Below are 14115 nucleotides of genomic sequence, written 5' to 3'. Positions count from 1 at the left end.
CTAGGGCACATGTGTCAAACTCACGGCCCGCGGGCCACATCCGGGAGTCCTCAGTGTAGGACGAGTTGATCAAATAGGCGGACTTCAAATCTGTGGCAACGGCACGAAACATTTTCTGTTCCATTTACTGCCAAAATGGCGGTGTAAACAAAAGCTATCACGTGACGTCCTGAGCGCTATATGGAACATGGATGTGAGCTAGCTGGTACAACTCACTTTCAATCAAACTACACTTGTAGTTTGTATTACATTTTCCTCTTCTTTTTTGCGTAGATGACTGAACGGAAACAACTTTTTCTCGGTGTATATCGGCCAAGCGGAACCATAACAATGTAAATCGAGAGGATGGGGACACTTTTAATGCGACACCGCAGTGAAGACTTAGTTTCCGTAAATACACAGCTCTCTTCCTTCTACGAAAACACTTCACGTGTGTTTGCTCGGTTCCTGCGTAGTCTGGACCTCGATAAGGAAACATTCATTATCGCATCTGAACGTTGAGCTGTGATACTGATACTGATACATTATTAATAATAATAATACCGTGTATTTTTCGCTTAAGGCCCAAATTGTAGCGGAAGGACAGCTAACGTTAGCTTTACAAAAAGTTCCTGGTTGAATGACAATCGAAATGGAGATAAACGACAGGGATTTTTTAAACAGCCCTCCTGTGAAGACGGTGAGATTTGGGGGCAATGTTGCGGAAATGTTAGTGAAATATAAACGGGTGAGTGCTGACGCCGTGTTGCTCTATTCAGAAGGCGAAGTGCTCGGCATTTCTGATACACACCAGATTCACTTTTCTTTTTCTTCTTGTTTGAAGGGGGACTGCACTGATTATGAGCTACTGAAACATCAGCTGGGTGATCCTGAGATAAAGGTGCCGCAGAACATTGTGATCGAGGTGACCTGGAATCAGTGGCATAAGAAGTCATGTCATGCTGTGTTTGTTTCTCCTCTCCTCAGGATGCTCAGATCATTAACTGGCTTCAAGAAATTCGCAGTTGTGTGACCCAACTGACCAAAGAGCACGAACAGCTCATTTACACGATCTTGGTGAGTCATTTTTCAATTAGCTTTTTATCAATGTAATAATGAACCACTTTCCTAACTTCATATTACAGACACTCTGAAATTATATTGTAAAAGATTTTTCCTACATTGATTAGTTGATAGGACATTCCTGCTGAAGCTAAAAACTGGTTCTGGTCTTTGTCACAATGAGAAGTGAAGACAAGATCTTTGAGCCTCTCTCCTGGGCTTTGGGAAATATGAGCATTTTATAGATAAAACTTTTAAAATGCATTAGGATCGAGATTGAGAATAATTGATAATGAAAATTAGAATTTATTTTGTTAGGTAATATATTGACCAGATTTCCCCAAAACATAATCTTCATATATATCTATATCTATACATCTCTCTCTCTCTCTCTCTCTCTCTCTCTCTATATATATATATATATATATATATATATATATATATATATATATATATATATATATACACATACATACATACCAGTTAAATTATTTTTCAGTAAAGGATTTTTTGTGGTACCCGGGGACATAGATCGGTGGTAGAACTACATGCCTTGCATGCAGAGAGGCCCTGGGTTTAAACCCCAGCCACAAACTGTGCTTATGCCGGTCCCAAGCACAGATAAAAGGGTAAGTTTGTGAAAGGAAGGCCATCTGGTGTAAAATTGTAGCCAAATCAGCCACGCAAGTCCGTGACTTGCATGGCTGTGGTGACCCTGAACAGTGAAAAGCCAAAAGAATAAAATAAGTGTGGTAACCAATTTCATTTTAATAATTGAGATAGATAAAACAATGTGTATGTAAAAATGCATATGTGTTTAAGTGCATGTCAGGTTTTGTAAATTTCTATAGCAACCACTGCAACCATTAAAAACTCATATGGGTTCAGAACTTCATGCAACGGCACGTGACTTTAAAAGAATCTGAAATCCACATCATAAATGTGTAGATACATTTCCGTATCCGGTGCTTCAGTAAGAGGCCAGACCTTCATCCTGGACATTCTCCTGAGAATATTTCTGAGCTGAAGTAGCAAATTCCTCCTTTAATGAAGGTCACTTTGAGATAAGAACATTAGTCCTTCCTGCCCATGTATGAGCACTAGGTCATGATACAAACAGACACCCTGCCAGCTCACTTGGTCAAGCCATACCAATAAAGGCTTTTCTGAATCTCACTGCAGCTATAATAAAAGCATAAAAAACAAAATGCAAGACCTGCATGAAACACACAGTCTGCAGTTGTCCCATCAAAGGGAGAATGTAACAGGCTTTGAATGTTCACATGATGATGACGTCCCTTTTGTGTGTATATGTATGTTCTAGAGGCTTCAGTGGGTAGGTCGGAGTCAGGCTGTGGTGGAGGAGTACCTGGCTTTCCTCAGTAACCTAGTCACAGCGCAGACTGTCTACCTATGTGCCTGCCTCAAGATGGTGGTCTCGCATTTCACTCCCAGTATGTTCCCTTTTAACTAATGGTTACCTAATCCAGTGTCTCATAAGTGAACTTCTGAAATCCAGGTGTGTGCCCTCACATCAGTGTTTGTTTGTTTGTTTGTTTTCAGAGAGAGTGACCATCTGTGAAGCAGGGGTGGATATGTCTGATTCGGATGATGAAGATGAGAGTAAGTACAATTTTCTTTTTATATCTATTTGATTACCTTGGTTGCTTAAAGCATCCACCACCTGCTACTCTCTGAAAATATCCTATTTCTGTACTATGGCTGCCTGCTGAAATTTGGGCAAGTTTAAAAGAGGAGAACACCATTAATTCTAACTTCTCCACTTTTCACTATTTTTCTTCAGACCTCGCCAGAAATTTTGATCAAAGTCACCAAGCACTGCAACTCATCAACAGATTTGTCCCATCGTAAGTCACTTTATGTAAAGTTGTGCCAGTTTCTCTCTGTGCTATCAGGAGTATGAATTAATATCACACTATCCACATTCTCACATAGTTCAAATCTTGTACCTTGAACCTTGTAAGTATTTGCTGCCTTCTTTCAGCACAAGTCGCTTTCTCATGCCCATTCTCCAGGAGAACTTCCCCTTCGTACAGAAGTCCTCCAGAACCCTGGTAAGAAAGAACTGCAAATGCTGTGATTCACACAGGCTGCCAGGGCTGATGCACAGCCATCATGCCCTAATCAGCTAGAACATATGGTCACCTCAGGAAACCGACTTCTAAGCCTGTGGAGGGGCAACGAAGAGATTCAGACAAAGAGGTTCAGAGTAAATAGAATCTGAATAGTTTGATTGGATGTTGGCAATAATCAGTGAAAAATTGATCATCCTGAAATAGACTGTGGAGGTGGATACAGTCATAGTTTTTATATCAATATTGATGTCATCACTAGGGCTGTAAGGTAAAGCCATTCCATCTGCCACCTGCATTTCATTTAATCCATTCAATCCACCGGTGGTAAAAAGAAGTCTATGTGAAAGCAGTCTTCTTCTTACTTGATTTAGTATCTTGGTAAAAGTGTTCCGAATTACTTTATTGTCTCAGTCTCTAATTTCAAGTCTTCTATACATAACATGATTTTTTTTTTTTTAAATGAAGCTCCCATTTAAATGAAAATATACCATAACATAGGGTTTCGATTAGGATGTGACTACTGGTTGACAGACTGTATCACACAATCAGGATAGAGTACAGAGTGGGCCAGATCCACCCCTCAGTCTTCTTCAGCTCCACCTTCATTTCAAACTGTGGAAGCTTCAAAAAAGAAGGTCACAAACCTATGGGTGACTTCACAGGGCCTTACATACAATGATAATTCTCTCCCTTTGCAACAAAAAACCTGTTTCAAGACCCTTGTCTAAACATGGCGCCAAACACAGTTAATGATTGCTGAGATTTGTATATTTACATACAAAACTCTGAATGACCAAGCTCCATCATATCTCAGAGAGCTCATAATTCCTTATTTTCCCAGTAGGTAACTTGTTGTTGGATCACTTGTGCTTCCTAGAGTCTGCAGGGGTAAATCAGTAGGCAGATGTTTCAGTTATCAGGCTCCTGTTCTATGGAATGAACTACCAGTATCAGTCCAGGGGGCAGACTCTGCAGCTTTCAAGATCAGGCTTAAAATCTTCCTTTATGGCAAAGCCTACAGTTAAAAAGATAGCCCTCTCTCTCTGCCTCCACATTCATGTGCATTACAACATTACATGTCACGAACTTTGTTTCTTCCCGTAGTCTGTGTTTTGTCCCTCCTTGCCTCTTCCTGTCCCTGTCCTACATGGGCTTAATCATTGCAATAGTTCCCATTAGTTATCTTAATACACTACTGTTCATTTGCGATTGTTACTTCTTCTGCTAAAAACCCTTTTTTTTCCACCTACTGCTACTATTTACTTGCACACATTAAGTGTTACAAGGCTTCAATCACTTTTTGCTGTCTGTTTATTTTGCTTGCATTTTTTATGGCACCCCGCCTCACCTTTCCTCTCCTTAACGATGTACACCAGTGCTCAAATAGTGGGGTGCACTCACATACCAGGGGGGCCCATGTGACTCCAGGGAAGATGTTTAACTCATATTTTAGCTTTTTCATTGTTGGACCAAAAAAGTGTAATTGCACCCCCACTACCGCAGGTGGCAGTGGCACTTTCATGTGGCAGAAGAAACACCGGTGTATGTTGTGTCTAAAAGACTAGCAGTGGACAGCATGAAGCCAAATAAATTAAGGCAACACTGACATGCATTACAACTGAATCATGCTGATAAGCTGCCTGAGTTTTGCCATTAATCCTGTGAAAGACTTCATCATTTTGATTTAAAAAAAAAAAAAAAAATCAGCACAGTATATTTTTGTAGTTAGTGTTTTATTTGCATCTGGCATAAAAACTATGGCCAAATCAATCATGGAAGTAACAGAGATGACATGTTGAGACGACCCCGAACAAAAAGCCGAAAGAGGAAAGAGAAAAAAGTCCTTTTATTTATTGTCCTCCTGAGGTTATTACGTTTATTTTCCAGTAACAAATGGTTCAAGCGGTTGTTGTAAGTTTGTTATAACTTATTTCCTGGAAGTTGATACAGCAGACACATTCATCTTGTTGGTTTAAAAGTGTTTAATGTTTACCAAGATTTAACTTTGTTGAAGTTAATGCAAATTGATGTACTGTTAATCAATTCTGAAAATGCATTCAGACTGAAAACAAGGTTAATAAAGTCCATCTTTATGTAAGTGGATCTGTACTTCTTTTTTTTATTTATTTAAATAAGCATACAGTGATACGCAGAGGTGTACTTGTAACAAATTTATAAATAAACACAATAACAGTATTACTTGTAAAGTAAGACTACTTATAGTAGTGGTGGGGGGCAAAATTTTTACTGCTTTGTAGTGGGGTCCTAGCAGAAAACAATTGAGAACTGCTGATATACACGCCGTCTTTCTTGATCCCTCCCCCTCCACCTCTCCCCCAACTTAACCAGTTGAGGCAGATGGCAACCCACCTTGAGATTGGTTCCAACTGAGGTTTCTGCCAGTTAGAGGAAGTTTTTCCTTACTACTGTTGCCAAGTGCTTGCTCTTGGAGGGATGTGTTGGGTCTCTTTAACAACTCCACAAAGAGTTTTGTCTAGACCTGCTGTATGTGTAAAGTACCTTAATTTAATTATTTTGTGATTTGGCACTATATACATTGGTTTGATTTTGAAGCACTGATGAACACTGTGGTGTCTTGGTTACTGACAGTTTTGTGTTTTCTATAGGAGTGTTACGTCCACAACCTCCTGAGGGTGACAGTGTACATTCCGTCCATCCGTGGAGAAGTTCTGGAGGTGATCATTGGAAAGATGCTCAAACTGGACGTGAGTTAAACACAGAAAAGTTTAGCACAAAGGGGGAGTCACAGCTTTGTAACAATATATCTTGTGGGTGATGGCAAACAATGGCACCTTTCATTTAATTTGTCAATTAGTAACCGTTACTGTAAATGTGCAAGTGTAAGCCGCATGGCTAATTTTCCGCTACAGTGCTGAGGCAAGATGTTTTCAAGAACCATCAATGGCATCAAAGGCATTGTCACAGAAGTCAAGAGAACAAAGATAAAGTGCTTGAATGAATAAAAAAAAAAAAGCTGTGCAAAGCGGTATACCAAGGCAATAATATGACAACGTAATTAGCATACAGCTGTGCAAACAACACAAACACGCAGATGACTTTGCAGGGTAGTTATAAACGGTAAATAAAATAGTCATCATGGTAGGCTAATCTCTATATGTCTAGGGCAACATCTATGTCACGGCCCGCGGGCCACATCCGGGAGTCCTCAGTGTAGGACGAGTTGATCAAATAGGCGGACTTCAAATCTGTGGCAACAGCACGAAACATTTTCTGTTCCATTTACTGCCAAAATGGCGGTGTAAACAAAAGCTATCACGTGACGTCCTGAGCGCTATATGGAACATGGATGTGAGCTAGCTGGTACAACTCACTTTCAATCAAACTGCACTTGTATCGGTTTAAATTTTCCCCACTTTCATGTCGCGTAATTTCCTCAGACCATCTGTTTAGATTTATTTTCATCTCAATGCTCAAAGGAGCTGCTTGCTCTTTCAGCTTTCCTGCTCAGGCAGTTGTATGAGTAAGGTATGGTAGTTATGGTGAAGCTCTGTCTTGCTTTGAAACTTTCACCCTGTTTACACCAGATTTGAAATTGAGACCTGTATCCTGATTTGTTGACAACACCTGTGTTTACACCTGTATTGCTGTATATTGTTTTTATCCTCATTGACACCATAATGCAAAACCTGCACATGCAGTTGCCAAAGATTGTGCTGACACAAACCTGAGATTCAAGCACAACGTCAGCTAGAGAACTGCAGAACTGGAGATTCTGACATTGTCACAGACCTTTGAGTTATTTTAAGGAAAAGTATTTAAAGTAAATCCAGTTTACCCGCTCATATTTGTAGAATTAATGGTCATGCATGTGCTGTTTAAATGGAGTTTGCACTTTATATAATTAAAGAAACAAGTCTGTGATTGACATACACAATAGGAGAAACGATGAGTGTATCATTCTCCCATGTGTGTTCTAGGTCAGTGTATCCCGGGCTGACATTGAGGAGGCTGAGGAGAAAATGGAGCAGAATCAAGGGGCAGAGGAGCTGAATGAAGAGGGACTCTTTGAAATGGTAATGGTAACCCAAAAAAAAAAAAAAACTCAAGTTTTGTCTTGCTCCTCCTCAACATTTTTCATAATATCAGTAAACACATTTAAAATAAACTGAAATGGAACTGGCTGCCTTCAAATTATCTTCTCCATAAAGGAATGAAATGTAAAGAATAGAAAAAATCGGTGCCAAAAACAACCATGTCTGCTTTTTTTGGTTAACAGACAGTCCTGACAGTCTGCCCAGCAGTACAAAATGTACACTTAAAAGGTGTGAATGATTCTTGTACACAGAGATCTGAACAGAGAAATTCTCTATCTTATATTTATTCTGTGTCAAGTGTTTGATTAGATTTGGTTAGTCTTGGTGATAATTTACTTTTCACAAATACTGCATTGTGCCCTGTTATATCGTGTTTCATTAAATGTGACCATTGAGAGGCTGCAGCCTCTCAAAACACAACAAATGCATACACATGGTGAGCCCTGTCTCTGGGCCTAACCCAAAATGTCAAGTTTTTCCTTGATGCTTCAATACAGCTAATTGTCAGCACTTTTAGTTCTTGGCACATCAAACATACTGAATGCTTATTGCGCGGCTGGCATTAATCAGATTATCTTCTTAGGTATCAAAAAGAAATATTTTAATACTCAATGTTATTGAGACATTTCGTTCTGTGCCAAAAAACATATCAAGTTTTAATACCCAGCCCTACTGCAGCTGTGAAAAAAAAGTGTAAATGGATGTTTGGAAAATAGTCAAGCTTCGAGACCAGTGGAAGAGAAAGAGAAATCCTGTCAGGTCCAACATAAATATGATGACAATGAAAGACGAAAGATTAGTTTTTCCTGAATCTGCATTTTTATGCCCTAGGATGAGGATGTGGTAGCAGACCAGCCCTCCAGGACAGCAGTCATGGGTCATCCAGTGGCTGAGCGGCTGGATGTCCTTATGGCAGTGATGATGGCCTACATCAAGGACATCTGCTTTGTCAATGGTAGAGCACTTGCACAGCATGCACATTTCTCAACACAAGACAGACCACAAGTAGCAATAAAATTATTTTAAAAAGACACAAAATAATGAGGAGCAGGAAAACTTGGCTTGTTTACCTTAAGCGAAGTGAGTCTGTGTATGTACGGTTCAGTGCTTTGCTTCCTTTGTCTTAGGCTCTCTTCATGTGGGCAGGACGAAGGAACTGTTAAGACATTTGCTGTGCGTGTTCGACAAACTCATTCTGCCAACACACGCTTCCTATCATGTCCAGTACACGATCTTTTACCTTTGCAGTTTCAGACTGGTAAGTTCTCCTAAAGGATGCACAATAAGAAAAAAAATAAATCCTTGCTGTTCCTCACATCCACCCCCATCAAAATGTAAGTGTCTAAATCCCCTCTGCTGCTGTGTAAACCAGATAGTAATAAAGACACGTGTGCACACTACACTTGCATGTAGCACCCTATGAGTAGTGTCCATTGCAATGTGACTGATGCACTGAAGCCTCCAGGTGGTTGTGCTGCATGTAGAACTTATCAGTGAGAACACAGTGATGGACTAAGATCAGTGCAGTTGTAGAAATACATAGGACTTATTTTGTTGTTTCAGCCACATTTATTCTGTATTAGTTCTTATTGATGAAACTTTTCTTGAGCCTCTCTGTCTTCTCTGTCCTCAGGCCCTAGCAGAGGCCTTCCTTGATCACTTGTGGAAGATACTCCAGAGCCCCTCTCAACCTGCTGTCCTTCGCCAGGCTGCTGCCGGATTCATGGGAAGCTTCTTGGCTCGAGCCAAGTTCATCCCTGTGCTGTGAGTTCATCTGCGCAAAGGCAGCAGCGCAATTAATTTATTCCTCCTTTTTCAAATAAGTCCCCCCCCCCACACATTCTCTGTCATGTGCTCACCCACAGCACTGTGAGGGCCTGTATGGACCTGCTCCTCTCCTGGATCCATCACTACATTGATGGCCATGACAGCAGTGGTAGACAGGCCTGCTGTGACATCAGTCTGCATGGGCCCTTCTACTCAGCCTGCCAGGCCATCTTCTACACTCTTATCTTCAGACACAGAGCCATACTGGAGGGCAACATGAAGAAAGGCATAAAATAACTCACACATCCCCTCTACACCATTTTCAGTAACAGTTTCTTCCAGCTAGAGCTCAGTCATATCACACATCATATCAGAAATTCCATTTTGAAGGGAATAACAGCTGAAAAATGCCAGTTTTACTTCTGCGTGTGTGTGTGTCAGGTCTGGAGTACCTACAGAATATGAACCTGGAGCGGGTTGTATTGTGTCAGCTGAACCCACTCAAAGTCTGCCTGCCTTCAGTCACCACCAAGTTTGCTGCCATCACCAGGTACACACAACCAGACACTACTTTGTCAGGGGCATCAGTCAGCATTTTGATGATTATTTGAATGTTCATAGTGGAACATGAACAATGATGAACAAGCTTTATCAATAACCAAGGGCTTATTACTTATTAGGATTAACCCAACCAGTCGAGGCAGATGGCCACCTCCCCTGAGCCTGGTTCTGCCCGAGGTTTCTGCCTCTTAAAGGAAGTTTTTCCTTGCCACTGTCACCAAGTGCGTGCTCATGTGGGGATCTGTTGGGTCTCTTTAAACCATTTTATAAACAGTTTGGTCTAGACCTGCTCTATATGTATCAAGTGCCTTGATGTGACTTTGTTATGATTTGGTGCTATATAAATCAATCTGATTTGATTATTAGACTTTATGAATTTTCTGATTAATCTAGTTGACAGATGTAGAGGTGGTCAGTGGGTGCAGCAGTACAGAAGCTGATTGATGAGCTGCTGTGGGTGTGATCAACAGGAAAAAACATGTTTTCATTACATTTTTGGACAGGAAGATCTTAGCGCTGTTACCTCACAGCAAGAAGGTTGTGGGTTTGATTCCTGGCTTGGGGCCTTTCTGTGTATAGTTTGTGCCTGCATGTGTTTCTTCCTGGTATTTGGGTTTCCTCCCACAGTCCAAAGACATGCATGTCTAGGTTGATTAGTTGCTCTAAATTGATTAGTTGCAGTAAAAATTGAGTGAGAGTAAGAGATCTTTCTGTCAAAATTTTTCAATCACTCAACTGACCTGTGGCAATAGTGTAATACAAAAAAGGAGGTTCTGTTTTGGCCCTGGGCTGGCAATTTGCTATGCATGACTACAACACCCAAACCCACAACAAATAATCCAGACAATCACTTTCAGCCCCATTTTACTGAAGTGGAGCTGGTTTGACCTGTTTTTGCAGTGTACAATCAGTACAGTGAAGGGACTAGTGGTCAGGTAAAAAAAAAAAACAAACAAAAAAACAACTCAAACACAGGTTAATTATAACAAAATATGAACTTGTGTGTTTTTTTGTAGCGTTGACCTTATGTTTGGAAAATGTAGTGGAGTAGAGGTTACAAATGAAAAACCGAAGTAAATTACCTCAAGGTTGTACTTCAGTACAGTACCACTGCACTTCAGCTTTATATATTTTTTATTTTGCCAACAGAACTCCAGCACTCACCAGTATTGGCTGCCAGTGTCGCAAAGAACTCCAACATAAGCTCTCCTATAGAAAAATTTGCTCAACCAACTGTGTACAATTAAACTACTTTAAATGTGCACAGGCATCAGGGAACACAAAGGTCCTGTGAGGGTCGTGTTGCATAGTATGAAAACGAGTTATCAAATGTTTTTGCAGGAAGTATCAAGTGGTGTTCTGCTACACCATCATAGAGAGAAACAACCGTAATGTGCTGCCCATGGTTCGCAGCACTGCTGGGGGAGACTGTGTGACCACCAACACCAACCCTCTGGACAGCTACTTTCCTTTTGACCCCTACCTGCTCAAGAGGTACACTGACTGATCCTTCTCTATAATGAATAATGAATCTTTTTCCAATTACTTTCAACTGAAGGGAAAATCCTTCATTCAGTATGAAGCAGCTGTGGACCACAGGTAGTTAGAATGATTGACCTGCATTCCCACAGTTTTGAAGAATATTCTATTAAGTGCTGGTGGTAACCATGGACTCCTATAAAACTGCTGAAAGTACAAAGTAAATTCAGGGCTAAAGAGCCTTAGATAGTCGTTAGAATAGAATGCAGGTTTACTGCATTCAATCTAATGACTGTCAGGGGTTAGCTCTACCAGCTGTAGAAAAAGAAGTCAGGTTGTATGAAAGTGTATGTGAAAACAGCCCCACTTAATTTAGTAGCTCAGTAAGTGTAGCTAATTAGTTTAGGCTTAGTTTAGTCTTTAGTCGACTTGAATACAATGTGATGTTAATTTTTTTTAAATGATGGTCCCATTTAGAGTAAAATAGATACATAAGAACGTAGCTACTGTGTGGTTGACACGGGAACCTACCTAGCAATCTGGAGAGAGCAGAGAGCAGGTCAGTTCCCTCCCTCCCTCTTCTCCAGACATATTTTCAAAAATGTTGAATAATAGATAAAAAATGTCTTTAAAGGAGCTCAGCACTCACTGAAGTTGTTGAATGCATCAAGAAAACTAAGTGGAGGACAAGTTTGGAATTCTGCTGGGAGTGCTGTGTATTCTGATCAGTGCACAAGCAAGGCAACATGGCTCTTGGCCCTTTTACACAGCAGTTGCTGTGTCCTGATCTGCTGAATAGACTAAGTCTGAAACTGTACCCTCCTGCATTAACCTGATCTGCTGAATAGACTAAGTCTGAAACTGTACCCTCCTGCATTAACCTTTATGTTGTGTTTGTACTGACAGGTCTGGTCAGTTGATTGAGCCATTGTACCAGGTCTGGGAGGAACCGGTAGATATGGAACTGCTTCCGGCCAAAAAAAGGCATCAGGTTAGAAGACACATGCTGTTAAACATGGCTCTGATGAGAAATTAGGGAACCTGAGAGATAGAGAAATTGTACTGCTATGACTGAAACAGTGTCACAAAAGTATCTATTCTGTGCTCACAGGAGGAAAAGATTTCTAATATAGGCTGCAAGTCCTGAGGGGATCAGGAAAAGCACAGCAACTTTCACTCCATATCAACATTTTCGCGAAAATGTTGGTATGGAGTGACACTGATTAAGTTTCATGAGTTTTGGGGTATGATGAGACTGCCAAAAAGTTGCTTGCTGCAAAAAGATCTTGAATCCTACAGATCCAATAGGGCTCTTGCATTGGCGAGTGCTTGGTAAATTTAGAACATGAAATCAAATTTGAAAAGATGAGTGAGGTGAGGAGGAAACTTGAAAAAATAATAGATACCAAAAACCTACTCTTGGAATGTTCTGTTGTCTGCGCCATGTTAATTTTTAGTTGTGATGGCTCACTCTGTCAGGGTTCAAGGGAGGATGAAGATGACTTCCTTGATGAGGACACACCCAAGACTGAGGGTATTGTAGGAATGACTCCCAGCTCCTACGACTCCAACCTCCAGAGCCCGAGCAGTGTGGGTCAGCTTCCAGAATCATTATAGTGTCTCACCATGAACCATCATGTTGTGATGGACTGATATCCTTCACCTGAGATGTGAAACCACCTATCAGAGCACAAAGATATTTAATGACAAGAAACTTAATTTTAAACACAAATTGAAGATATGACTCACACCCAGTTATAGAGTGATGCTGTTCAGAATGCAGTCATGCTCGTGAAGAAACAGTTCATGTCACATTTAGACACTACCACAGTCTGCTCCTGGCTGCTTGTTGCTTCAAACTACTCTGAAGAGGTATGAACTATACAGACGGACTCAGAAAGTTGCTTCAGCTTTGACTGTTTTCTATGGGACATTGTTAAACCATGTGGGAAGTAAAATTTTGTTAGGGTAGTTTATCAGTGGAAGTCATTTTACCAAATACATTGAGAAACAAATCCACAAGTCTGTGTGGAGGCCAAGTTCGCTGTATAGAGACACGAACCAGACAGTACCAGATGCTTGAGTTTCTTGGAAAACACGGAAAGCATTTTTAGTTGAAGCATTTTGAGGGTAAGTGTGAGATTGGAGTGGGAAAAATAGTAATGGGAAACTAGTTTTGTGGTGCAGCGTCAAATAGAAAAGGAGATGATGCAACAATGGGCAAACTATAATATAAAAAGCCAGCACAGACTCGAGGAGGGACCAGTGGATGCTGATGGGAAATGCAGCCACAAAAACTTCAAATGTAAATGGCCAGGGTGCAACACTGTCCTTTTACATGTATGTAATAAAATTAACTGTCTCTTATGTGATCCTGTGAAATGGACACATAGTTCTTCATGTTGCTGTGCAGTTATATAAACTGCTGAAGCTTCAGCTGTTTGCAGCTCAATCAGTTTTTTTTTTATGCAGACATTAATTATTTGAAAAGTGGTGTGATTTGTGTTCCAGTTCTGAAGAATTGGTTTTAGATTAATCTGTTGACATTTTTTTTTTTGTTGACTATTTCTGTAAATTAATGTCTATTCATGTTTCTTTTCTCCACCCTTTTCCACATGTTGCCATGTGGTGTGGTTGTGTGCCACAACTCATGCCTCATAGTGATATTTCATCAGTATACTACTGTGCTGTGTAAACATTGCAAAGTTGGTTTTAGACACTGCCTGTGTGGAACTGTACATGGACTGTGTTTGTCATGTTTCAGATTGTTTCCTAGATTTGGGCTGATATTCAGCAAGATGGACTACATGTAATATTTTTCATAACATAAAAATGTATGTTTTTTTTGCTGTTTTGCACTATATCTACTGCTGCTGACTTGTGTCACAGATCCTTTGCATGTGACACACTAATCCTTCAACTGCTGTTTAGTGGCAGTGAGGCTACCTGAAAATATAGGGCAGTCATGATATTTGGGTTGAACCGTATAAAAATATTACATTCTGCATATCACCTCAGTTTGTCATTTCCTCACATCTCTCTGTGGAAATGGGATATAATGAAACTCTGAATAAATATGACTTCAGGTCCATTTT

The 14115-nt window shown here is 40.4% G+C and overlaps 1 protein-coding gene across 3 annotated transcripts; it reads left to right on the top strand.

The window, feature by feature from the left end:
- Positions 1–373: 373 nt before the first annotated feature.
- rrn3 (RRN3 homolog, RNA polymerase I transcription factor) lies at positions 374–14111 on the top strand. Of its 3 annotated transcripts, none has more exons than XM_029508043.1 (17): positions 375–727; positions 824–880; positions 967–1056; positions 2366–2495; positions 2605–2664; positions 2846–2909; positions 3047–3116; positions 5765–5863; positions 7097–7192; positions 8045–8168; positions 8341–8471; positions 8847–8977; positions 9079–9266; positions 9422–9530; positions 10883–11035; positions 11927–12028; positions 12508–14111. In XM_029508043.1, exons 1-17 carry the CDS (start codon positions 620–622, stop codon positions 12635–12637), a joined length of 1842 nt encoding a protein of 613 aa, XP_029363903.1. In that variant the 5' UTR covers positions 375–619; the 3' UTR covers positions 12638–14111. The 3 variants fall into 3 exon arrangements, with proteins under 3 accessions (XP_029363904.1, XP_029363903.1, XP_029363902.1); XM_029508042.1 differs by having other exon boundaries at positions 376–727; positions 11927–12011; positions 12500–14111; XM_029508044.1 differs by lacking the exon at positions 967–1056 and having other exon boundaries at positions 374–727.
- Positions 14112–14115: the final 4 nt, after the last annotated feature.

This window comes from Echeneis naucrates, chromosome 8 (assembly GCF_900963305.1).
Source record: "Echeneis naucrates chromosome 8, fEcheNa1.1, whole genome shotgun sequence".
NCBI lineage: Eukaryota > Metazoa > Chordata > Actinopteri > Carangiformes > Echeneidae > Echeneis > Echeneis naucrates.
The sequence above is the reverse complement of the archived record's forward strand: the minus strand, read 5'-3'. Positions and strand labels throughout refer to the sequence as shown.